Source organism: Chelonoidis abingdonii, chromosome 2 (genome assembly GCF_003597395.2).
Source record: "Chelonoidis abingdonii isolate Lonesome George chromosome 2, CheloAbing_2.0, whole genome shotgun sequence".
In the NCBI taxonomy this organism is placed as follows: domain Eukaryota; kingdom Metazoa; phylum Chordata; order Testudines; family Testudinidae; genus Chelonoidis; species Chelonoidis abingdonii.
Window position 1 is genome coordinate 296,769,252 of NC_133770.1, and position 27,461 is coordinate 296,796,712.

The 27,461-nt window shown below is 46.8% G+C and overlaps 1 protein-coding gene across 1 annotated transcript in view; it reads left to right on the forward strand.

Moving 5' to 3' along the window:
• LOC142046274 (adhesion G protein-coupled receptor B1-like) overlaps nt 1–27,461 on the forward strand; it is a 202,384-nt gene that overhangs the window by 164,353 nt on the left and 10,570 nt on the right. The window contains exons 3-4 of the mRNA XM_075062037.1: nt 5,811–5,969; nt 18,206–18,313. Of these exons, the coding sequence (XP_074918138.1) occupies nt 5,811–5,969; nt 18,206–18,313 (267 nt within the window). The remainder of the gene's footprint in view (nt 1–5,810; nt 5,970–18,205; nt 18,314–27,461) is intronic.

A 27,461-nucleotide genomic window follows, 5' to 3' on the forward strand; every position in this document is an offset into this window, starting at 1 on the left:
ACTTGATCATGGTCTAGAAGTAGCTACACAGGAAAGAGATTTCTGACATTAGATGGCTCTTTATTCTCGAAGCAAAACAGCATAACATCCAAAGGTTGGAGGCGGAAACAAAACAAATTCAGATTAGAAATAAGATGCACATTGTTAACAGTGAAGGTAATTAAGCACTGGAACGACATACCTAGGAATGTGGTAGATTCTCCACCACGTGAGCTCTTTAAATCAAGGCTAGACGTCTTTCTAAAAGATCTGCTCTAGCTCAAACAGAAGTTATGGGCTTGATGCTGGGATTACTGAAAGACATTCTGTGGCCTATGCAATTCAGGAGCTCGGTCAGGATGATTATGATGGTCTCCTATGGCCTTGAAGTCTATGAATCTAGTAAGGAGGGATAGTGTTGTGGTTCAGGGATTGGGTCAACCACATACGTCCCATGTGACCTTGGGCAAGTCACTTCATCTGTCTGGTGCCTCAGGTTCTGTGTAGAATGGAGACAATAGCATTTCCCTATCACTGAGAGGTGTTGTGAAGATAAAAGATATTAATGATTGTGAGGTGCTTTGATACTCTGGTGATGAGGGCCACATGGGTACCTAGGTAGATAATGTACAGAGCTCGAAGCACTGCAGTGACAGTATGTGGTCACTGCACCTTTAAAATATGAAACACGTTGGGATGCCCTGTTCAGAAGAGACCTATCAACTGGAAGAAGCTGCAGCTGGTGCTGCTGGGAGACTGAATGCCCAAATGAAGAGGGGCTGGATGTGACTTGTAAACAAAGACTGTCTCACTGTGCTGACTGGATTGTTTTGGTTTCTTCAATTCCTTGCTGTTGTTGTCTGTATCCAATTAAAATAATTGTCATTAAATTAAAAGGCACAATTGACTTATTAGATTTTTGGAGATGTAACAGCTGCCAGCTGTGAAGTTTATCTCTGGATCTTGATGTGAACTGCCTCAAAGTTCAAGCACTGACTTGACGTCTTATTTCAGTTCACCGGCATCTTCACACGGGGCAAACTGTCCTGCATAGTGTTGTGAGTTCAGTGGAACTATCCCAAAGGTGCCTCTACAGCTTAATGACAGAGTTCCAGGAGGAAGTAGGCCAGCCTAGTACTAAAAACAATTGAGTGTCATAAGTGGAGGGGTGGATTTTTTTCAGTGAATAATTTATTCACTGAAAAGTTCAGTTTCAGGTCAACCAAATGGTTTACAAATTCAGCTCAAATTAAGTGAATAGGTTTGGCTGAAAAAAATTGGGGGAAAATTCCAAAAAAGTTGAAATATTTTGATGTTTCATTTAGAAAATAAGTTAAATTCAGTTCTTTTTTTAAAAAAAAAAAAATCTCACCCCAAATGGGTGAAAAAAATCCCCCAAATGAAACAAAATGTTTTGTTCAACCTGAAACTATCTCCCCCCGCAATTTTAGTTCCAGCAACTGACCCCCCAAAAATAAATGATTTGCCCATCTCCAGTCATAAGTGATCCTCATCACAGCTGGTTTTAAATAGAATGAGGAGGATCCAAATGCTCTTTACAGAGTAGTTAAAGACCAGCAGTGGGTCGTATTCACAAGAGCATTCAGAACGTTCCTGTTGTCATCCATTTCACATTTTGTCCTATGTACGTGCTGGGTTGGGACCATCCTGTTGGAGAAAACCAGAGCCATTTCTGAGCAAAACTGTGTGTGTGATGACTGCTGTTTCCCAGTTATGAATGTGGGGGCTGAACTGGGGACCTCCAGCGCTAAAAGCATGAGCTGCCTATAGAAGCAGACAGGCTAGCTAGTGAGATTTGCAAAGGTGCATAAACAGTTAGTCACCTAACCCCCATCGAAGTCAATACCTTTGAAAACCTGACCCTAAATCTCCTCAAATCATCCTTAACGTACTCCTTTTCTCTGTGGATTGAGGACAGAGGGCAACGCATGACCCACGCTGATCAATGGGTTACATTTGCATGGGGAGAACTGGTGAAGTGAGGTTCGGTGGGCAAAAGAGAGCATCTGCATGGAGTCCCATTAGCTTCAAGGGGATTCTGCATGGCCAAAAGAGTCTGGCCATGTGGCTCGCTTTGCAGCACTGGGTGCTAATTTTAGACCTATTGCTATGAGTGGCAAGCGAGAAGGTTTACAGCAGTAAGACCATATGGCAAATCAGTTCAAGCGTGTGCGTATCTTGGTGGAGGCGATATAAATCCTTAGATATTTAGGAACTTCCATCACCTCCGCTGATTGGAGCCCAGAAGTCCAAAGGAAGCTGGGAAATACAGGATGGGGGTTGGGGGAGTTGGGTGCAATAAAAAGTTATTCATTTTTTTCACCCCTGAAAAAGAGGCTTGCTTCCTGTTGAAAGGTTGAGAACATGGCAGTTCTTATTTTATCTGAACTAGCTCAGCAATTTTAGCGGCACAAAGAATTAAGAAACCAGGGGTCTGAAAGATGAGGCTAGTTAGAAGGAATCTCATTCCCACAGCCAGATCCTGGGGTGATTCTATTAATTAATTAGAGTAAGCAGGAACATTGAAGCCATCCTCACTGTATAGTTTTTATGGTTTTTAATGGTACCATAATGGATTACATCGTAAAATGCAGGCCTGTTTCAACACCCCATCGTTAAGCAGGGGGCCCTTTGATTGGCAATCGGTTTGTATGACAGTAGTATATTTTATTTAACACACTGTACTTTTTGATGCATTTGAGTGATTATGCATTTTGCTTAACAGTGAATCGAAAGATGTCTCAGACAGGTAAATCACAGCCCTAACAATGGCTGCCTGGTGCCTGCCTTTGCCGCTCCTCCACCCCTCACTTCAGCTCAACCAGGGGAGGGGGAAAAATCTTCTGATAGCTGTAAGAAGACTTTATTTGCCCTTGTCTGGTTAAACGTGTCTGGTTACTGATATCCAATTGATCAGTTTGAGCAAGACATCAGAGTACCTGCCAGTCTGTCACTAGCCTTTGACGTGATTGAAACACAATCCGTCTCCCATCAGAAAACGGAAGAGACGAGCCTTCCCATTAGCACATGCCGTTAAGAATGACACTGGCAGGGAAAGTGACTTTCAAGGGAAAGAAAATCTCCTAGAAGGGCAAACACAAACAATCTGCTCTGGGCCAGTGCCAACCTGCTGAGACTATTACAAACCCTCTGACAGACAAGGTCATTATCCTGGGGCTTCCTCCTAGTCCATCTAGGTTCTTATACCGCACTCATCACTGTAATACTTGAGAACCTTCCTGCAGTGCATTAAGCAACGAGGTCAACGTCTGCCATGTGCTTGTTCTCTGTGAGCCTTATTTGCCATGATTGCAGCAGTTCAGAGCACAGGTGACCTGGGGGGGTCATATTTATGGAGGCATAGCAAAACAGTGATTATGTGTTGTTAGAATGCCTGATTTGAAGCCCATTGAACCAAAGTGAAAGATTCCCATAGATTTCCACCAGGCTGAGAGTGAAGGAATTCCTGGTAAAAATCTAAACAGGTTTTTTAACACGATGATGCAGAAAAACTGGAGGTCGGTCAGAGAGAGCATCTAAAAGATATTGCTCTCATTCAGCTGGGGAGCAGCTTGGGGCAGGGATGGCCTGTTTTATGTTTTGTACAGCTCTGGGCATGCTGCGAGAACATGGGAAACAGCAGCTCGAGGGCTGGAAGGCATGACTTCTTAGGAAAGAAGAATGAAATATGTGTTGCGTGTGTGATAGTTAAAGAGGGACATGATAATCCTCGTGCAGGCATGTGAAGCAGATGGGGGTTATTTAGCGTAGAAAGAGTTTGGGATGAAATGTAAAGAAAAGAAAATGTTTCCTGAATATCAGTAACAGTGAGAGCTGTCAGCTTGCAGAATAGTCTCCCAAAGGAGGTGAATAAACCTCTTCCCTGAAGACTTACTAGTCTGGACAAAGCAAAGTTAAATAGGAACTTGGATCCAGAAACCCTAGGTGCAATTCCTAGCTCTGCCACAGACTTGCTGTATGATGTTGAGTCAGTTACTTAACCTTCCTGTGCAGCATTTTCCCAGTTGTAAAACAGGGTATAATAATATTCCCTTTCTCTCCCTCTCTGCCTGCTGTCTTGTCTGTTCAGAATGTAAGCTTTTCAGCTCAGGGACTGTCTGACTGTGTCAGCGTACAGCACCGAACACAACGCAGCCTTGATCTCGGTTGGGAGCTGTCGGTACTATTGCAATGTATAGGGAAGAATCCTGCAGTGGCTTGTGGGACAGTGGGCTGAATGAATCCGAGGCTCATTTGCTTCTCTGGTTTCTATAGGCCCATGAATGAATTAAAAACAATTTTTCCTCTATTTGATTTTTTTTTAAATCTAAATTAAGCAAACGAGCTCATTATCTTTGTTTTTGCCTGAGTGCCGCCCAGTTGCTATGCTGACGCCAACTCGACCTGTGCCAGCTTCAGATAATTAGAGAAAGAGAGAGCAGCAGAATAGACAAACACGTGGAAACAGACACCAATTTAATGAAGGTCGACCCCTGTTTTAGCTGTGGGTCCAGGAGAACAGTGGGGGATGAGGAAACCACTCGGAGGGGGGCCCACAACTGTTAGTGGCATCCAGGTTTGAAACATCAAGCACAGATGCCCTGTCTCTGACTTGTTCAATACACCAAACAGGAAGCAAACTGATTACGAGGGGAGGTGAGAGAGTCTCTATCCCTTGAAGTGTCTAAATCGGGCCTGGATGTCGTCCCAAACGGAGACTCCAGCTCAGCTGGATTGATGCAGAAATTAGTGAGTTAAATTCTCCGGGCTGTGTTATGCAGCGGGTCAGAGCAGATGATCAAAATGGTCCCTTCCGGCTTTTAAAGTCTATGACTGTAGCACAGACGGCATTGATTCTTGGGCAGCCTAATGGTGAGGCTAATGCTCAAGTGGATCATGAAGCCTGAACTGCCTGTTTACCTCTAGAAGGAATAACCCTGCGGAGAAGAGTTTTACATCCGTTGGCCTGGGCAGCATAGCCAGCCATATTCTGTGGATAAGTGGAGCACTTCTGACTCCAACACTAAGCATGCTTCTAAGGGAGAGTCAAACAGCTCCCTCGATCACCTCCAAATGGGTCACACTCAGGCTCCTTATTTATCAACGTTCCACTAGATTGTGAAACCTGGCCGGGGGCCAGCCACGGCCCCAAGCCCCTTTCTCTCTAAAGTGAACGTGGGTACAAAGGTGTTTGCATGTCACATTGCAGTGACTGGGAGGGAGCATTTCTGACCGGTTTCAGAGGGAATGGCACCTCGAATACAGCAGAGTTGGTGAACGAGGTTGGTGAGCAAATGTGTTTCCATGTATGTGTGAGAGAGAGCGCATCGCTGCCTCTTGCTGGAGGGAGTCAGGGCTCTGTGTGTGTGTAAAGAGAGATGAAGCCCTTGACCCAGAGTCCATGTGTGTCAACCCCCCGGGCAGATTTTGGATAATCTGCCCCAGGTGGTGCAATGGAAAGAATTGCTCCTGAGGATTCTTGGCATGAGGCAAGGTTAGCAGCGATGCTTTTGCAGTGTCCGGAAAGGGGAGACACACTCCAACAGACAGGGAAGCTCTCATCATGCCCCACATCAAGGAGGTGGGGGAGCAATGGAAGTGAAGCCCTCCACCCCATCCCTGTACTATACCCCTTGCTTGCACCCTACTCCGGTTCTAATACGGCTTTATTGGAAGGCTCAGCAATGGATGCTACTTGGTGGCCTTCAGGGTCTGCTGTAGGATTTCCTACTTCTCCCCCTCGCCTGCTGCGTCTTCTCTACCACCCGAGAATGCTGAAGCTGATGGTGCTTTTTCTGGGTTTTGCTCAGGTGGCTGGAACCCTTGGTCCACTTGGGGAGACTGTACTCGAGATTGTGGGGGTGGTCTCCAGACGCGCACCCGAATCTGCCGGCCCATTCCTGACGAAGGCCTTATCTGCGAAGGAGTGCTGGAGGAAGGAAGACTGTGCAATAGAAAAGCATGCAATAGTAAGTGAGGCATGTTCCAATGCACGGGGGCGAGCCATCCGGTCTCCTAATCATAGTCTGTCACTGTCAGTAATGAAGGCGTTTCAGACATAGGGTGAAATTGTTCAAAGGCTGCATCTGAGTAACAGTGCATGCTAATGTGGCAAGGAAATGTGATGCTGGGGTGGGCAAAATGCACGTTAATAGCCCTGCCGTTGCCTACATGGCCGTCTTGCACATATCTTGCCTTTCTGTGACTCAGTTTCCCCATCTGTAAAAGTTCCCCCTCCTTTGTAAAGTGCTTTGAGATTTACAAATAAGAAATGCCCACCAATAATGATAAACAGAGCAAGACCTGGTTACTAGACGAGTGGATAGACAGGGCAGGAGTTTCAGAAAGGCAGATCTCTGTAGGGACTAGAATCCTTACTGTACACACTGTTCCTTAGGGTCTGTCTACATGCACACAAAGCCTGGGCTTTGATTCAGGTTTGAGCTGAAGCCACCTTTTCATCCACACACAAATCAGTCAGACTCAAGTCAGCAAGCAGGCAGGACCGGGGTCCTGGGATCCTGGTAGGGAGACAGGTCAGAGCCTGAGTTCTGCTGTGACTCAAGTTTAAACCCTGTCATTTTGCAGTGTGGGCATAGCCAAGCTGCAGAGCTGAGCCAGAAGGTCTGTCTTGTGCAGGATGGACACGCAATGCAATGTGGATGCTCAAGCATGGAGCCCAGGACCACAGACCCATATTTATAGTGCAGTGTAGACATATTAGTGTTGCCACTTTCTCTAGAGCAGGGGTGGGCAAACTACGGCTTGGGGGCTGCATCCGGCCTTCCAGACGTTTTAATCTGTCCTTGAGCTCCTGCCGGGGAGCAGAGTCTGGGGCTTGCCCCGCTCCATGCAGCTCCCAGAAGCAGTGTCATGTCCCTGCTCCGGCTCCTATGCAGAGGGGAAGCCAGGGGACCCCACACACTGCCCCTGCTCCAGGCACTGCCCCTGCACTCCCATTGTGCAGGAACCACAGCAAATGGAAGCTGCAGGGGTGGTGTCTGCAGATGTGGCAGAGTGCAGAGCCACCTGGCTGTGCCTCCGTGTAGGAGTTGTATGAGAGATATGCCTCTCCTTCTGGGAGATGCTTGAGGTAAACACCCCACAGAGTCTGCACCCCGACCCCCTCCCATGCCCCAAACCCCTGCCCCATCCCTGATCCCCCTCCTGCCTTCTGAACCCCTTAGTCCCAGCCCAGAGCTCCCTCCTGCACACCCGCCCCAGAGCCCACACCTCCAGCTGAAGCCCTCACCCCCCCCCCCCGCACTCCAACCCCCTGTCCCAGTCTGGAGCCCCTCCTGCACCCGGAACTCCTCATTTCTGGCCCCAACCCAAAGCCCACACCCCCAGCTGGAGCCATCACCCCCAATTTCGTGAGCATTCATGGCCCATTATACAATTTCCATACCCAGATGTGGCAATCAGGCCAAAAAGTTTGCCCACCCCTGTTCTAGAGGATCGAGGTCGATCTGCCAGTGCCAGCCAGCAGAGGGGTGTTGATGATTCAAGCCTGTGTCTTCAGGCACCTTCATTTCAAATGCTTCTTTTGCATTAGCCAAGTAGGGGGAAGAAAAGAAAAGAAAAGAAATCCGAGCCTGGCTCATGTGAGCGGGCTGTGATTATAATTATTCCCTTCTTTTTTGTTTCGAATTTGCAGAGAAGTATGTTTGATTAGGTCCTCTGATGAGGCAGATAACCGGGGAAAGTTCAACTGTCTTCAAAGGCAGGGAAGTGGACTCGCTGACAAAGGCGAAGTTAAAATAGAGGGATGTGAATGGATTTCTCTAATAAGGGCTAAAATGATTTCATGCATTTTTTACCACTTCCATAAAGTTATATCATGTTGTAATTAGAGGGTTTTTTTAAAGAAACTTTCCAGTATATTAAACTTCATCTTCTCCAGTTCCTTCAGCGGATTTGTCATTGAGGCTCTGTCTAAATTAGAGAAGTTTTTTTCACGTTTCCCACAATCGCTAGTAACTTTGGATGCACTAGTGTGCCTGGGCGGCTGGCCTTTAAAGTTTAATATTGTCCCTTTGGTTGCGTTATCTGTAGGAATTTAACCTAGGACCTCTGGATCTAAAAGTACAAGGCTACTTGAGCTAAAGGACTATTTTAGCTCAAGGCCAGTAGCAGACTCTCTTGAACATCTGAAGGTATGTCTCTTCTGTAGTCAGAAGTTGGACTGCAGCATGTAGAGACATATCTGAGCAAGCTTCAATCTAGATAACTCCAATAACAATTGTAGTGCCATCCTGGCAGCATGGGCTAACTGTCCAGGTACAGACCTAGAACTGCTGTCCATGTTGCCATGGTTTCATTGCTAGCTAGATTAAAGCTAGTTCAGGTATGTCTACATACATTGCACTCACACCTCTGACTGCAGTGTAGACATGTGCTGTATGTAATCCAGCCAGGGTGGATTTGGTTTAAATCAAATTGATTTAAATCACTAGTCAGGAAGACTCGATTTAATCATGGATTTCTACATAAAAGTGCATTCTGAAATAAGTGGCTCAAACAGTTTCACTTTTGTTTCTACTGAATGTCCCTCCCTTCTCACATTTATCTCCAGACGTCTTCTCCTTGTCCAGATCTATTCCACCGCCACCAATCTTCTATGCATTGAACTTTTTGAAACTTTGCACTTTTAGAGAGCGGTAAGGGATTGACGCCATGTACACAAATTTGCAGAGGGACAATAGGATTGAGGTCTGTTATTTCTCACCTCTATATATTTATTTATTTAAAAACATTTTTGCTGTTAACAAGCATGTTATCTGTGGAGACACAAATCCACAGTTTGATAACTGCAAAACTAAGCATCTCAGATGGTATCTTCTAGACTGAGCGCTGAATCCCATTGGGTAGATAGAAAGATTAACCAAATAATCTATACAGAAGGCCCTGGAACCCCATAAAATGGATCCCTAATCCATGAACTATTGGAACTCATTTACAAAACTTTCCTTAACCATTACACGAATATATTGTCTCATACTATAGAGTTAAAATTTGTAATCTCTATTCCATGATGAGATAGATATCTTTGATCTATAATGTATCTTAATTAAAACTATCTTTAAATAAGTTTTTTCTTCAGAAAGCATTTTATCAAAAAAATCCATTTTAAATAAAAATAATCCAATTTTTTTATTTTATTTTATTTTTAAAAATCATTGATTTTTATCCACCCTGAATCTAGCCCCTAGACTGGGAGTTCTCAATATTTTTCTTTCTGAGCCCCCCTCCAACATGCCATAAAAACTCAGTGGCCCACCTGTGCCACAGTAACTGGTTTTTTACAGATACACCTCTACCCTGATATAGCACTGTCCTCGGGAGCCAAAAAAATCTTACCACGTTAATAGGTGAAACAGTGTTATATTGAACTTGCTTTGATCCGTCGGAGTGTGTAGCCCCACCCCCTGGAGTGCTGCTTTACTGTGTTATATCCTAATTCGTGTTATGTTGGGTCGCATTATATTGGGTTAGAGGTGTACAAGCAAGGGCTGGAATTAGGGGGATAGCAAGCAGGGCAATTACCTGGGGCCCCACGCCGCACAGGCTCCCATGAAGCTACATTGCTCAGGACTGTAGGATTCAGCCCCGTGCGGTGGGGCTTCTGCTTTCTACCCTGCTGGCCCTGCCTGTTAGCCCCCCTGAAACCTGCTCACGACCACTTAGGGGGCCTCGGACCCCAGGTTGAGAACCACTGCCCTAGAGAACAGGTGAAAAACCACACGGAATAGGTCTACACTGCAATAACAGCAGGTTGTGACTGGCCTAGATAAGCTGACTCAGGCTTGCAGGGCTTGGCCTTTGCAGTGTAGTTATTTGGCTTGGCAAGTTGCAGTGTAGTTATTTGAGCTGGGGCTGGAGCCCTCTCTCTGGGACCTTCTGATCTCAGAGCCTGTGCTTCAGCCTGTGCCAGCACATCTGTACATGGCAATTTTATAACCCCACAGCCCAAGCCCGGGGAGTCTGAGTCAGCTGATCCCGGTCAGCTACAGGTCTTTTATCTGCTGTGGGTACATCTACACAGTGGTTGGGAGGTGTGATTCCCAGCTTGGCCAAAAGTACATATGCTCGAGTCGCTGGCACCTAAAAATAGCAGTGTGACCATGGCAGCTCAGGCTTGCCATGCCTAACCCCTGGGTATGTACTTGGAATTGGAAAAAATTCAGAAAAGGGCGACAAAAATGATGAGGGGTATGGAACGGCTGCCGTATGAGGAGAGGTTAATAAGACTGGGACTTTTCAGCTTGGAAAAGAGACAGCTAAAGGGAGATATGATTGAGGTCTATAAAATCATGCCTGGTATAGAGAAAGTAGATAAAGAAGTGTTGTTTCCTACTTCTCATAACACAAGAACTAGGGGTCACCAAATGAAATTAATAGGCAGCAGGTTTAAAACAAACAAAAGGAAGTATTTCTTCACACAATGCACAGTCAACCTGTGGAACTTTTTGCCAGAGGATGTTGTGAAGGCCAAGACCATAGCAGGGTTAAAAAAAGAACTAGATAAATTCATGGAGGATAGGACCATCAATGGATATTAACCAGGATGGGCAGGGATTGTGTCCCCAGCCTCTGTTTGTCAGAAGCTGGGAATGGGCGACAGGGAATGGATCACTTGATGATTACCTGTTCTGTTCATTCCCTCTGGGGCACCTGGCATTGGCCACTGTTGGCAGACAGGACACTGGGCTAGATGGACCATTGGTCTGACCCAGTATGGCCGTTCTTATGTTCTTAGTGCATGGCTGTGGATGACTCACTTTACTCTCCCTATGACCTATAAAATGGGAATCAGAACAAATACCTCCCCCAGCTGCTTTTGTGAGGCTTCACTCAGGAGCTGTAAGGCATTTGGGGCTCCTTGGATATACAGTGCTACAGAGTTTCTGCAAAGTCTTGTGATTAAAAGGAGACCCCTTAGCCCCACTCTTTCAACTCTGCATCCCGCCTCAACAGAGGACCTGCTTCCACTGCCTGTAAACTGGGCTCTGAATTCCTCTGCTGGTGAATCTGCCTTCTCTTCCCTGGCTGTCCATTTCCAGTGTATTTTAATATATTTCTTCAGATCTGTTTACAAAACCAAATCATGACCTCCAAAGTGACTTTAACAAATTCTATGTATGCCCTCCCCCTTCTGTTTCCTCCTTTTTTTGGCATGTGAAGCAGTCCTGAAAGGAAGTTTTTAAATTCTGTTTGTGTTTGTTTAGGAAATACCAGGAATTGTTAATTCTGATCTTTCTCAGTTTTGTTGGAGTCCTTCGTAGAGGTCATAAATTCATAAAGGCTAGAAGGAACCATTGGAATCATTTAGTCTGGGCCAGAGAACTTCCCCAAAACAATTCCTGTTTGAACTAGAACATATCAGTTTTTTAAAAAGTAAATTAATGGAGATATCCTATCTCCTAGAACTGGAAGGGTCCTTAAAAGGTCATTGAGTCTTGCCCCCTGCCTTCACTAGCAGGACCAAGTACTGATTTTGCCCCAGATCCCTAAATGCCCCCCACTAAACACTGAACTCACAACCCTGGGTTTAGTAGACCAATGCTCAAACCACTGAGCTATCCCTCCCCCCCAATGTAGTAATCCAATCATTGAAATGTAGGACTGGAAGGAACCTCAGTGGGTCATCTAATCTAGCCTCCTGGACTGAAGTAGGACTAACTATTATCTAGATCATCCCTGACAGGTGTTTGTCTAACCTGTTCCTAAAAGCTTTCTATCTGATTTTAAAAATTGCCAGTGATGGAGAATCCACCCCAACCTTGGTAAATTGTTCTAATTGTTCATTACCCTCTCTGTTAAAACTGTACGCCGTATTTGCAGGCTGAATTGATCCAGTTTCTCTATGGTCACGGAGACGTATATTGCAAGCTCCCAAACGTCTTGCCAGCACGACCCCATTTTAATGATTTATTTCCTTTCCTGACCCCAGACAGAATGCCGGGTGCCATTTTATTCTTCAAAATGCCATTCTCCGCAAAGCATCACCTCTTACGTATAGTGCATAGGAGGTCACGCTGTGCAGGGGGGTGCCATTTTGTTGAGCAAAATGGTGTCCTCCATGCATCGTGGTCTCGCACGTACCGCGCATATAAGGTCATGCTGTGCAGAGCAAAATGGCCTCTTCTGCCCACTACGGATTGTTGTGGCCCCATTTGCTGATGATGCGACTCCGTTTGATGTCCCAACCCACACTTTGGGAACAGTTGCCTTACCAGAAGGAATGCTGACTTAAAAAGATGTCCTTTTCTGCAAGTTTTCATTAGGCATCAAAGTTAGATAGAAGTTAATTTTTAAACAAGAATTTTAAAGAATCTGACTGCAAATTCCATTCCCTTTGAGTTGAAATTAGTGAACAGATGCACCCACCATCAGGTGACCCACCAGCTAATGACAGGCTGTAGACTGTATAATATAGGTATTTCCATGGGCTTGACCCATTGTCCCTGCTTTCCCATGCGTATGTCAAACAGTAAAGTTTATCACTTGCTGTTCCTCCCCAATATCCTGAAGCACCCATGGCTGAGTGATGTGTTTGGATGCAGGTGCAGGTGTCCCTCAGCCTTAGTGTGAGCCATGAGCAACGCTTGGTGCCCAGAGATGTCGAGGAATGACTGGACTTGAGGCTGAGCACAGACTGAAAACAAACCTTCATCTGCTAGCAGCAGCCCTGGTTAGCCAGGATCTTTTTAGCCATTCAGCTCAAAATCTGAAGGACAATCTGAAGGACAATGTTCAGTGTTTGTTATTGTTCAGTTTGTTCCTTGCTAGAGGCAAAGAATCCAGTGATATCCTCCCTCCTAACTCAGGCAGAGAGATTTCTGCCATCTGTTGGGCTTGGCCCAGAGCTGCTATTTCATAGGGAAAGTTGAGCAAGATAGAAAAGGCTTTGGGGACCAGCAAGCTTGTCCTGACCCTTTTGGATCGAAGGGGCGACAGCCCTTGTTCTAATGGCCCGGCCCTGCCATGTGGCGCTAAAAGCTCTGATCACTAACAAATTGGCGTGCTGAGTGGAGCTGCTGTTCACGCGAGAAGGCTGACTCCAGGCACTGACAGAACTACGACAGCAGAGTGGGAAAATACAGACAGGGCATCATACATCCAAATGCTAGTGCCCTGCATGCCCAGAATGACCAAAGATGTCAGCAGCCCCCATTTAATCCTGGGAAATGAAACTAACAAGGGAGCCAGCTGAAATGAAGCCATCCAGTCTGGCAGAGGCAGTGTGAAACCATCACTGACATTTATGAATATACCGAACAGGCACATACATCTCTGCTCCTAATGTAAAGACAGCCAAGGCCAAATTCTGTCCTGGGTTACACCGGTGTAAACCCAGAGCAACTCCACTGATTTCAATGGAATCGCTCTGGATTTACATGGGGGTAACAGAGAGGGGGATCTGGCCCTGAAGGTATAACATTTAGCTATGCATATGTTCAATCTGCCATTCAAAGGAGTGCAGCTCATACTCGATATCTACCACCGCCCCCAAATTCCAATAAAAATAGCCCGTTTACTGGAACCACAAAGGGAGACGAAACGTCCTCTATTTGTGAACGTATCTGTTCCTTGCAGGCAAGCCTGGGATTCATCAAGCTAGAACAGCATCTTGTCCTGTACGGAGGGGCCAGCTGCTGTTGCCAGCAATACTTTAATTATATTTCTCCTTCAGAGAGCACTTCAAAAGTTTAGTAACTGGGACTCACTGATCACACCAGGCAACATTTTCACTGGTTTGGGTGCCCAAATTGAGCCAACTGGGGCCAGTTCCTCAGCTGGAGTAAGCAGACAGAGCTCATTAAAACTTGTAAGAGCTGTTGAAGGGACCCCTTTCTTAATGTTCTCCCCATTACTCCTAGCTATGCCTCCTTGTAGATAATGCCTCTCCTTCCTTTGTGTTTACACCACTCTGGCGTTTGCAGCTTCTTGTGGTGGCATCCCTCTTTCAGTTGTTTCTTAACCAGCAGAGAGAGCTCTTTTAATCTTTCTTCATAAATCCATCACTCCAGCCCCTTGAATATTTTTGTTGCTCTTTTCTGAATCCCTCTATTTTTTTTTCGTAATGAGAAATGAATGTGGACCTCCAGCTGTGGAATGCAGTACTCCAGCTGTGGAATGCAGTACTGCAGCTGTGGAATGCAGTACTCCAGCTGTGGAATGCAGACCCCCAGCTATGGAATGCAGTACTCCAGCTGTGGATGCCCTGGAACCATGTAGAGAAGGACTGTAACCTCCTTGCTCCATGTGGCAATGCCTCGGCATATGCAGACTCCTTTTGCTCGTCTCGCACCGCAAGCTCCTGTCTCATTTACTGCACGCTCATCCCTAGGTCTCTTTCAGCACCACTGCTGCACAGGTCTCTCCTTCCCATTGAATATCTGTGCTGGGGATTATTGCCTTCCCCAGATATTGTTTCTAATGAGAGTCTCATTTGGTTATTTTCTGCCTATGTTTAAAACTTCTCTGGATTCCCTGGTGTCATTTCTGTGTCCTCAGTGCCAGCTCCACCACTGCTATCTGTATGGTTCCTTAACCTACAGCATAAATGACAGATCATTTATGTAGATAAGACTTAAAATACCACCAGACTTAACACTGATCCCTGTATGACCCTCCCTCCGTTCGCTACATTGCCGAGGGGGCTGCTGAGTTCCATGCACCCAGGTCATGTCTGTGCCTCATTTCTCGTGTCACTCCCCTAACAAAGCTCCTGCAGACTGACTTTGGGCTGGATCCAAATCCCATTGAGAGTTTTTCCATGGACTACACTGGGAGCTGGATCAGGCCCCCTTTATGCAGGGCGAGAGAGTGACTATTTTTTGGATCACCATTTAAAGCAATTCCAAACAAGGCACAGGGAGAATGTTCCTGCTTAGTGTGAAAACAGGGCTGGATTCACCCATTTTACACTGGAGTCACCCCCTTGATGTCAATGGAGTGACACCGGTGTAAAAGTGGAGTAAGCCAGTGGTGAGTCAGACCCTTAGTGGGCACAAGGGCTGGCATTTTCAGCCTGTGGTCCTGATCAGCTGTCATTGGGTGAGATACGGCAGCTCAGGCCTATCCTGTCAGCAAGGGAACAAAAGCAATCGCACAACTTAGCAGAGACCGACATGAACCATCAGGAGACTCTAATCAGACAGGACCCAGACACTCCATGGCAGGTCCAGTCAGGGAACTAACCCCTTAGGGACAGCCAGGGAAAGCAATGGAACAGCACGGAACGTGTTCCTAATGAGACCCCGTCGATAGATTAGTAAATAGACCGCTGTGGAGGGAACAAGTCTGAGATGCCTTTGTCATGAATAATCATCCATGGTAGCATCTCCTACTTCAACTTCTGGGGATAGATTCATCCAGCACTTGATCTAAGCCCCACTTAACGCCTGGGTCAGTCCCACGGGCCGGGTTTTCAAAAGTGCTCAGCACCCACTGGCCCCTGTTGTTCTCTTTCAGGACAAAATTGGAGTTTAGCTCTTGTGAAAATTGGGTTCCAATTGAAAATCTGGTTTTAAGTGATTCAACCTTGTTGAAAATCTGGTTTTAAGTGGTTAAATGGTTTTAAGTGATTAAATGGTTCATAGGCCTCATTCTGTCCTACTGCTCAGGAGTGAATTTCACCAGCAGTGCATCTTCTGAGGGACTGGAAAAAGGCACACCCGAGATAACTCCCTCCCCCCATATCTGCATGTAGAAAGTCTTACTAAGAGAACCTGAGATTAGTGAAATGGACCGGATTTTTAAAAGCCAATTTGCTTTATCTGTTTTCCCACCCACCCTTCCAAAATCACCAGTCACTTTTGAAAATCATGGTCCTGGGTTTTTACACCACATCCATTGCGGAGCTCCCAACCAATGTATTTAAAGCTCCATAGCTAAACATTGCTGCTCGTCCCTGCTTCTGCTCCCATTTTGAATGAGTTTTGAGTCTGAGGGCGGCTTATGGTGGCCAAGGGATGCTGTAGATTCTCCTCATTGTGATCCTTTCAAAACCATGGATTTAGAGTAGATTAGACTAGACTAGAGTGGAGTGATAAACAAGGGGATGGATGGATGAATTTGGGGGTAGGTATGTAGGTAGGGGCCCAAAACCAAACCCTCATTGGAACAGCCCTGAGTTTTCCAGGTATTCAAAGTATGAACCTGTGGTTGGATCCAGATTTTCCAATTGACCCTTATCTGGGTATAACCAAACCCCCAGCCCACACATGCTTCAGTACTGGGGTGTTCAAAATCCAGCGAGTGATGCTAACTGCATCCTGAGCTCCTCTCTGATAACAGACAGACGCTGTCCATCCTCCTCCTCATTTATTTTGCTGGCAGCCAGTCCGCAGACTGCAAGTGCTGGAAGGTTAAGAGAAGTCACAGCAGACTGGTTCCCAGGCTCATTTGCATGGATGCTGTGGGGGAAGAAGACAAGAGGGATGAGATTTCAAACTAGCCTTTAATTAGACAGCCCATATTGGCCTCCTCCACAAACCAACCTGCTCTACACGAAGTCTGGCTCCTGGCAGGGACGCTCTGCATCCTTCCTCCCCCTCCTCTGCTTTCCCTTTTTTGATGGTGTTACAGACTCGCACCAGCACATGCCTGGAAGCTTCATTAACCTTTATTAATTTTCCCAGGGTTCTAAGGGCCGGATTTGTCACCACTTCCAGCCCTCGGCAGCGTGCAAGCTGTTTTGAAAGGGCGAGAGGCTGTTGTGCCTCCATCAGGCAGAGCAATCCTCTATCCAGTATATTCTGTTTGGAAACAAACCAGTTGCCAGATCAGAAATTGCTAGGGCCAAATTCTGTTCTCTCTTACACCATATAACTCTGATAGAGTCAGTGGAGTTATTTCAGATTTATACCAAGGTAACTGAGAGCAGAATTTAGATCCTGGCAATTCTCTCTTCATTGTTTGTTCCCCTTTAAGGGTATTTGCATGTAGAGACCACTGTTGTGCGTGTGCAACCTGCTGGCTGCCACAGAGGGTATGAATCTACTTCAGGTGACAGCTAGTATGCTCAGGGTTTAACATGGGAAGTTTATCCGAATTAGAAAAGAGTTAAGCTAAAGTGAACCAAGGCCACTTTCTTTTGAATAAGAGCATCCACACACAGGTTAGATGCACTTTAAATTAGTTAACTATGCACTTTAAATTAGTTACTATGCATAACTTTAAATTAGTTACTAATGCACTTTAAATTAGTTACTATGGCATAACTTTCCAGCATGTCTAATGCACTTTAAATTAGTTACTATGGCATAACTTTCCAGCATGTCCCCGTGTAGACATACCCTCAAGGCCTGATCCAGGGCCCACTGAACTCAGTGGGAGAGGTCACTGGTTTCAGAGTGCTTTGGATCAGGATTTTTGTCCTTCAGCTGAAACAGTAGAGAGTCCTGCTCTTAGCTCTGGAGTTCCTGGGTTCAGGAACCGGACGTTTGGTGGTCTCTACCCTTAGCCAATCATGTGATGGGGCCGACAATGTTGTGTCCTCCTCTTCTCCGATCCTGAGGAATCCCCTTCCTTTGCAAGTTCCCCTCTGCCCTTCCCATCTCCATGATGCCCCGTAGGTAGCTGCAGACCAAAAACGGCTCTGGAAATAACCCAGGCGAGGTGGAGTTGTATGCTAATAACCCTAATACCTAACTCCTATATAGCACTTTCCATCACAGAGCAAGGTGAGACTCATTTGCAATGCATCTCAAAGGTCAATGGAACCCTAATGTGTACAAGGAAAAGCGCAGACATTGTCTTGTCTTAGGGGCCTAATATGAAGTTGCCTATAGTTCGCAAACACTTTTCTAGTGTGCCTAGCATTAAACCGCGCTATATCTGTTGGTATCTGTTGATACCTCCTGGGGGTTTCCTAGAGAAGGGCCGGGGAGGCGTGCACAACTTCACTGAAAGTTATTAAGTGAAGCTTAGGGGATGGATGAAACGGGTCCCAGTGCCTCTAAATGCTAAAGCCCCTGGTTTAACGGCAACCCAGGCCAATGATCTGGCTCAGGAGCTAACGCTGACTGGGGAGGGCGGATGTCTGTGAAGCAAATCAGCGGCACTGGGACTCTGAGATCCATGCTCCCAAACTGGGTTTTGCTGTTGGTTGTTGTTTTCTCAAATGTAACTTTGTCGTGAAAGATCTCACAGAGTCAACCCAGATTTATTTACATGACCCATTGCCTTGCCGTAGCCAATGGACGCTATAATTCCAGAAGCCAGTCGCTGAGGTCCACTGATAACAGAAAGCGCGAGGATGCTGACGAACTGCAGCAGTATGGATACCCTGCACCTCAAATAGGTAAGCTCCGAGCTAAGGCAACAATCTCATGATCCTTCGGAGGGGGTGAGACCTGGATTTCCAGGCAGAATTGGGGTCTGCCCTGGTCTAAAGAGCTAGCTGACTTTTCTTCCTTCCCAGGCGACAGACACCAGACATTAGGGTAAAGGTCATTGCCCAGCATAATCCCATCCCACTCTTTCTAAGGGGTTTGTACTGCCGCCCATCACCATAAGGATAAGGGCATTTCAGTAAACATGCAATCAACCAAACTCAGTCTGTGTTGCTCACAATCCACTCGTCAGCAGGAGTGATGCCTGCTTCCGAATCACTTGCTCGAGATCCGACACTCGGCAACGATTCTGATCAGCGGTGGGTCCATTAAGCCAAAGCTGGCATGATGGTGACATAAAGAGGCCCAACGCGCAGCTGATGTACATGCTATGCATTCCCCTTGACCCCTGAGGACGGGCGGAGGTAGGGGTTGGGGAGAGGAGTATATCAGTGTGGGTACTGCCTTAGGCATTCAACTCTGTGTGGGAAGGCATGTACGAGCAGGTCAGGTGGCACTGGGATGACAGGTTTTTCCACCCATATCTTCCAGCAATCAGGAAAGAATACGCAATAGCAGGTAACATGCTCTAGGAACTCAGGGGTTCACTGACACATGCCTCTCTCCCGTCCTCTTGCCCATGTTGTTGTAGGATTCAGGACTTTTGTATCCCACTCACTGCAGCTCTGGGTTTGACCCAGGTAGCAGGACAGTGACAATCAAGGATTCTGCATCCAATTCTGCTTTAGGGCCTGGGAGGTTCTGAGCTCCCTGCTGACTTCAGCCTTCAGCGTTTTGCAGGAGCTCCTGGCACCACATGGTTGGACCCTACCTGCCCTGCGATTACATCAGCTGCAGGTTAAAAGCATTGTCCTGAGGCCTTTGCTTTCGAAAGGCTCATAGGACACCAAAGCTGTGACCTAGATTGCAGGGAACCAAATCCTCAACTAGCCCACTTGCACTGAAGTCAGTAGAATCTACCAATTTACGCCATCTGAGGATCCAGCCCCACGTCAGTAGGCAGCACCGTGCAAGCGTTTCCAAGGTTCCCAGGTGTTAGGGCAGAGTTTGGCGGATTTCCCACTGGTCAGGGTGTGGTCTGAATTTTCTTGAAAGTAGAAAGGGGTGACTTTGCCTGCTCCATTTCTCAGCAGCTCTGCACTGGCCGACAGCGCAGGGGCGGTGAGTTGTGTAGCGATAGAATAAAGGAACCCGAGCTACCTGGACAGCCTGCTGGTGAGAGTGTCTTGTGATTAAGGAGCTGGCTTTGCATTAGCGAGATGATGGTGAATCTCAGGGTGGAAGCTGAGTTTCTGGACACTTGTTCAAAGCACATGAGAATGAGAGACAAAGGGTGAGGCAGAGAGGGAGGGGAATTGTAGTAAATTGCACCTCACTTCCCTGGCCATTTCTGCAGTCACTTGCTCTGTAAAAGTGACAGATGCTCCAAAACGTCTGTTAGTCTACAAGGTGCCACAGGATTCTCTGCTGCTTTTACAGATCCAGACTAACACGGCTACCCCTCTGATACTTGCTCTGTGTGGTCTCAGGGGTTCTACAGCTGGAAAAAGCAGCTCTGTAACAACCCTTAGCTCAGTGATTCTCAAACTGAGGGTCGGGACCACTCAGAGGGTCACGAGGTTATTATATGGGAGGTTGCGAGCTGTCAGCCTCCACCCCAAACCCCACTTCATTGCCAGCATTTATAATAGTGCTAAATATTTTTAAAAAAGTGTTTTTAATTTATAAGGGGGGGTCGCACTCAGAGGCTTGCTATGTGAAAAGGGTCGCCAGTACAAAAGTTTGAGAACCACTGTCTCAGCTTATGCAGAGTTGTTGGAGCTGTGTCGGGCCCAGGATATTAGAGAGATGAGGTGCGGGAGGGAATATCTTTTATTGGTACAACTTCTGCTGGTGAGAGAGACGAGCTTTTGAGATACACAGAGCTCTTCTCCAGGTCCAGGAAAGGTCCTGAGAGTGTCACAGCTAAATACAAGATCCAACAGATAGTTTAACATGAGTAGTTAGCACATATTCTAAGGGACCATTTGAGGTGAGGTGGCTCATTAACACATGTGTAGTTATAGGACAAAACAGGGAGTTAGTGGGTTACAGATTGTTGTAATAAGCCATAAATCCAGTGTCTTTATTAAGACCAGGATTTTTAGTGTCTAGCAAAGTTCTGAATTTAAGCTCCCAGGCTCGTCTTTTGAAAGCATTGTGCAGGTTTCCTTAGAGGACCAGGTGTGATAGGTCAGATTTAGAGTGATCACTTCATGAGAGATGTTCACCCATAGGTGATAACGGTGTTCTTGTCGTTCATCATTTTCCTGTGAAAGTTCATTCGAGAGTGCAGTGACTGGTTTCGCCCACCTCACTGTTGTTAGGGCGTTCCGTGCACTGAATGAGGTACGCCGCTTGTTGTGATAGACGTGTGTGGGACCCCTGTCATAGGCATGCGTGGGGAGTGTTGATCATGGTAACAGTGAAGATATCACAGCATGTGGTGTCCTTCATCCAGTGCACTAAGTGTTTGATCTTGTATTTAGCTGTGACACTCTTGGTACCTTTCCCAGACCTGGGGAAGAGCTTGGTGAAGCTCAGAACCTCGTCTCTCTCATCAACAGACGTTGGTCCACCCACCTTTTCTCTCCAAACCCTTAGCTAAGGCAGGAGAAAGATCACGTCACTCCTTTCTGCAGTGCAGCTGCACCTCACACCAGGCCTGGATGGCAGATCCGTTGCTAGACGCCAGGTGAAATAAGCCTCTCGTGGCAGCATACAGTGGAGTGACAGGCAAGGGGAGATGGGGAAGCAATGCATGCAGAAGAGGGATGGATGGGGAGGGGAGACGATAGCAGTGCTTGGCAAAATGAATATGCAAATAAATATATCCTTGTTAACATGGGGCAGGGAGCTGTGCTAGCAAGAAGAGGGCCTGATCCTCCACTGGTGTAAATCAGCATAGCTCTGGAAAGTTCAGTGGCACATCGCTGATGCCACTGAGGATCTGACCACGCCACTGGTGTGTTTAAACCTTGGTCACTACACAAGAGGAAGGACCAAATTCCAGCAGGTACCTGGCACTGTTCCTCCCGACACGGCCCACGTGCTGTTTCCAAGCGGCCTTTGCCAGAGGCCGGGTGGATTAATGAGGAAGAGGCAACAAGTGGGAGGATGTCAGATCTGCAGGAGTCACTCAAATATCGGGTAGGATCGTACGGAAGGAGTGAGAGAAATCTGCTGCTTGAATTCTGCAGAAGGGTGAGGGAGAGGCTGCAGGCACTAAACAGGAGCCTGCAGCAGGTTGAATTTCCCTTCATGGCCCATAACGGTTTCTCTCAAAGCCAACAAGTCACTGGAGTTGGTCCTGGATAGCAGCGTGAATCAACAGCGGAGCAATGCCCAGTTCATTCCCTCCTCCTGCTGCATCTGCCATCATGCCCTCACCACCTGGGGAGGTGGCCTCGCACTGCCGGTGAGTCCCTGCAGATAGTCCCTAGAGTGCATTGGGCCTTTTCCCTCCCCATGTGCACATTAGCCCAGCAGCTCCCCTTGGACCAGTTTCTGATCTCAGTTACATCTGTGTAAATCCAGACTAACTCTGTTCAAGTCAACGGACTTACTCCGGATTTACACTATCACCTCCGGAGAGCTACTCTGGATCTACACAGGTGTAAGTGAACTGATCGCCCCGGTTAAATCTGTCCCTGCTGTCAGTGGATTTATTTATAGCCGTGATGAATTTGGCTCTTAGTGCCTGGTTTCGATCTGACATCTGCAGCTATGATTGCATGGCCTTTCCTGGCATTCCTCCTGATTTGCACCTGTGTACGTGAGACATGAGTCAGACCCTTTGTCATTAACACCACTCTACCCTGCTGAGTGGAGAGAGGCTCTTGAAACAAGTGGGTCTGCCATCACAGACAGCCACTGAGAGCTAGTTCCGCTTGCAGAGCTTGGGGTGCGGGTGGGGGGGAGTGTCCCCTAGTCTGAGCATGAACACTGACTTGGTTCTAGTAATAGATAACCCATCATTAGTAAGAAAGGAGTCACTCATGGTGTTGTTTGTAGCTATGGAGATGGGAAACACCTGGTCCTGGCCAGTCATCTTGTTTGTCCTCCTCGGCCAGTACAAGATTGTTCCCCATAGTATGTTCCCTGATGCTCTGGCCCAGTACCACTTCAGGTGACTCAGATGGTGAGCTGTTCCTATTAGATGTGATGGTTATGCTTGCTTGTGTTGCACTGAACCCAGATATTGTGGCAAGTGATTACTGCTTGCAAAACTAAACCTGGACTGCTAGATCCCCAGAGGCAAAGTCCAAGGGAGATTCGGCATTTGAAGAGTGAAGGAAATGGCCGGTTGAAATGGATCTCAGTTCCCCAGGTTGCATATGGAAAGCTACCTCTCTAACAAGGAGAGAGATTGGTGGAGGGGCCAACATTTGCAAGGGTCAATTTTCTTTTTGTGAAACAAAATTTAAAAAAATAATAATTTCAAATCCAACAAAACATTTTGTGGTGAGAGATTTGAAATGGTTGGTTTTGATTTCAGCCATTTTTATTTAAATTCTAAAAAGTGAATGTCAAAGTGAAAAATTGTTTTGAATTCAAAATCCCAAATTTTTTAATGATTTTTGCCAGTTTTTAAAAAGAAAATGTTGTTGAAATATTTCAGGTTAGTCGAAACAGCATTTTCCGGTGGAAAGCAATTCTGATGAACCATTTCCGAGCAGCCCTACCTACGGGGAACATAACCAGAGTCCAGCTAAGTAGGAGATTCATTCAGCAAGTCACAGTGCAGCGTGGGATGCAGTCACAGAACAGCGTGGGATCGCTCAGGCTTTAGCGAGCCAGAGCAATCTCAGCGACAGCCCTTGTTAATCTGACACAAGAGCTAAAGCTTTTCCACTGGGTGCTGGGGAGAGGTGAATGGGCAGCCTTCACTTCCAACTTCACCTGCTGCGGCTTTACATTTGATTAGCCTGTTGAGATGCATAACAAGCATCTGCTAGGCTCTCCAGTAACCAGAGGGCAGCACCCCTATGATGCAGTGAAATGGGAGAAAATTATTGTTCCCTGTAGACAGAAGCCCAGCAGTCCCCTGGCTTTGCCACTCACTGCACGATCATCCTGTAACGTGCTCACGGATGTACCGGACACACTGGGTTCTTGCCTTCACTTATCACCCAGGATGGTTTATATATTCTTTTTAAATGAGGAACTCGGCAATTGTTATGGAAAAATCCCAGCTCCAAACACCCTTTAACTTTGCATCCGTTCAGATCTGGATCTGAACTGTCAGACCTGCTGGGAATATGCTGAAAGCAGCAAACCTGCAGGAGCAGGTGGGACAAGGTCACCTCTGTAATGTTCCTGTGGGAAACGCGGAGACCTGGCTTTGTCGGATCTTGCAGTGCAAGGAGGGTAAAAGTTAGGAAGTGAGCCACTTTAACTGGTGAGATACACAGCGGGAGCCTGGTCGCTCTGCTAGTTGGAACGTGGTGTGAAGTTAAGGATGCAAACCCTTGACAGCAGCCTTCCTCCACTGTCAAACTCATGAGGCAGGCTGCTAATTTCTCTTCTTCCTTGGAGCACTGTAGCCAGCTGCTGGTATGGTGTGCTGACAGTCTCTTGATCTGCACCTCTGCTAACTCCCTCCTCGGCTAAGCATGTGCAGCTGTGAAGGGAAAAGGAAGAAAGAAAGCAATTCCCCATAACCATCTGGGAAAGGGGCTGTCAGCAGTCTGCTGACTGCACAGGCGTTTCCAGGGCCCTGCCCATCTACAATGGAGATCGGAGCTGATTCGTTTGCAGCTTTCGCTTATTCCACAAAACAAAGAGCTAGTCTGACAAAGCTACTTCCAGCCTATAGGAAATTAATTAAGCTTCCTGGGCACACATGTGCGCTCACATATTGATTGGATTTTTTTTTTTGAAATTTGTTTACCAAGACAAATTCCCATCACAATCAGCACCCGCGGCTAAGGCCGCAGCTGAGCAGCTGTGACTGTTTCTCATTGTTAAACCCAGCAAAGTGATGTCCCAGACTCCAGCTTATTCTGCCGCTGCAGGATACGTATAACTTCCAGTGAAGTCAATGAGAATCACTCCTATCCCATGGGCAGAGAACAGGACCAGGGGAAGGAGTCAGCAGGGTTTCTCATTTTTCTCCCTCTCCCACCTTTTCCTTTCCCTTTGTCCGTCTCCTATAAAATTGGGCTGGATGAAACAGAGAAACAAACTATGGGGAACAGTATATTGTGCCCAGCTACCATACTGATGAGCACCCTGGAAGTAAATGGATGGATGAAAGGGTCCTACACTGGCATAGATAGTGGATAATGAATGAGTTAACCAGGGCTGGATTTAGGGGCAGGCAACTCAGGCGACCACCTGGGGTGCCAGAGTTGGGAGTGTGTGTGCTGTTTTTGTTGTTAGCGACAAACGGGAAAATAGAATATTTGAAGTAAAATGTTTCAGGTATTCTGTATGTGGCTTCATTTTTCATTAACCTCCTAGAATGTTCTGGACCTTTGTAGAATCTTGTGGAACCTTCCAGACCTTCTGAGAACGACATTTCCCTCAAACCTTGCAGAATGTTGTCAGCCATGTTTTCATGGGTATATAAGGGGCGGGGCACCGCCAGTCAGTCTTTCATGTCAGGGATAAGTCATGCATGCAAATTGTGCATCAAAATCGTGAAATGGGCTACAAATGCCATAAAAATAAGATATTCAAAAGTTTAACACATGGAGTGGTGGACGGGGTGTGTGTGTGCTGAAGACGCTCCTTGCTTGGGGCACCATTTGGCCCTGGAGCTAGCCTAACACCAGAGGTCTCCCCTCATCGCTGATTGCTAGGATTGCTCATCCTTAGCAATCATTAAGCCTAGTTTATCCCTTGGATGTTGCGCTAGCATGGACAGATACCACCACTAACAACAGGCATCACCACATTTTGAATCTCTTGACTGTGGTGAAAGTAGCAGTGGCGCATCCTTCCAGCATACCATGAGCTGGTGCAGTTACAGGGCTTTCTGTCAGGATCCCAGGCCATAGGCCAGCAGATCTAGTGGCCGGAGCAGGAATCAGGATCCGAATACCGAACCGGAGTCAGAGAAGACAGGAGTAGGGCTGGTTCAGAGGCTGCGGTGAGGCTACGGCAGGACTGGAGCAAGGGCAGGTCCAGGGCAGAGCTGAGGCTGTGTGCAGGGCTTGGAGCGAGACAGACACAAGGAGGCAGAGAATCCGCAAGCAGATGCATGGAGGAGCCAGTCAGCTGCACCTTCTGCTTGGCTTGAGAGCTGGCCTGCAAGCTTCCTCAGCCAATCAGGCATGGCAGTCCATGAGGCACAGCTCTGGGGTCTTACACATGCTGCTTTCCGAGCCCACTCGTCTGCAGACCCCACTGTCCTAAGCACTTTCATAGCTTGTGGGAGTCTGGCTGGCCCCCATTAAACCAGGCACCCTGGTCTGTCATTGTGTGATAGCATTAATCTTTCTTCCATGCCAGCACCCTCTTATAAGCACTTGTTACTTATACAGTAGTAGTTGACTTGGTGTTACATAAGGTAGTTGCATTGGGTTGTGTCATCTCCACTGCTTCCTGATGCAGGGGGCACAAAAGGAATAAGAAATCTGCCTGACTGCCCTGTGATTGTCAGAGGGAAGGAGGGGAGTCATCAACGTGTCATTGCCCTCTCACTTGAGCTTGTGGAAACTCCAACGGGAAGAAAAACAGCTTCCGTATCTTAGTGCATCTACTGGGAGCAGCATGCACTGGCCTTTTTTACATGAGAGAAGCAATGAGACATGTATTGCAGTTATATTATTCAGCCACTAGATAGCTCTGTGTGCTGCATAGAGTTCCAGGCAGGCTGTATTCCCTGGTAAAGAAATGAAACAAAGCTGGAACTCAAGTTGTGCGTAAGTCTGCTTACTCGTGACTGTGCTTGTAGCTGTTTCCTTTAGGGTTAAGGGCCTAGGGTCCTGGTTAGGGCCTCCCCTCTAAGTAGGTCTGTGATTAACTATATTTTAACAGAAGGGGAACACAGGACCCTGGGTACTTACCGTGGATCATACTATGCTAAGACACCACTGTCACATCATGTTTACCATGGGTTAAACTAGTTAGCAGTGACTGGTGAAGTAAAACCATTCTATACAGGACTAGTGCCTGGAAGAGGGACCTCTTGTTCTAAAAACAGTAGCGGAGTGTGTCTCTACTAACATGACCCCACCGCCTATGGGCGAAGTGGTGTAAACCCCAATTAGAGGACAGACTTCTCTGGGCAGAATCTTGTCCTTAAATAAGTGACATTTAACTGGCACTAATTAGGGACATGGAATGCAGCGATTAGTAAATAGGAACATATTTAAACTATAGGGGCCAGATCTGCAACTGGTTTAATTAGAGTCACTCCGCTGAAATCAATGGAGCTACACTGATTTACACCAGGTGAAGATCTGACCTGAGAAGCATAAACCATTCTGTGGACAAGATTTTTGTGATTGGCACCCTCAGGATGTGGATGAAGATTTCCTGTGGCCTCATGCCCGGGGATTCTGAGCAGCTCTGTGGAACAGGTCCTGAGTGAGTTGAAATGTCTTGAATTCCCGTTTTTCAGGGCTTGAGTCTTGGACAGGCATATTTCCCCAGGCAGCAGAGAAAACATTTTTAAAAAAACCCACTCTTTTGAATTAGAAAGTGGGGTCAGGGAAAATGCAAGAGCTATGATGATAATTGCAGAAGGTCCCGCCAGATTCCCTGTCCCTTCTAATCATGGCTCTCTATACTGTGAAAGGGAAAATGCCCAGAATAAAGAAGGAGGAAGAGAGGGAGGAGGTGAAACTTGGGCCGTAGAGGACATGAATTCCTCTAATAGCACCACGACGTACAGGAGGCAGCGTCCTACCTTTCATTTCAATGTGGCACTTTCAAATGTGCATCCGAGACAGCCGCCGGGATATGATTAGATTGCAGAGTGGACTATTAAATTTCCCATTCTCTATACACCATACAATTGACAGAGAGAACACATAAGTCTCACTGCGGGCTTTCCCCTGCCTCTCTCTTTGGAAATGGCTTTCCAGCCTAGACAGGTAGTGTTTA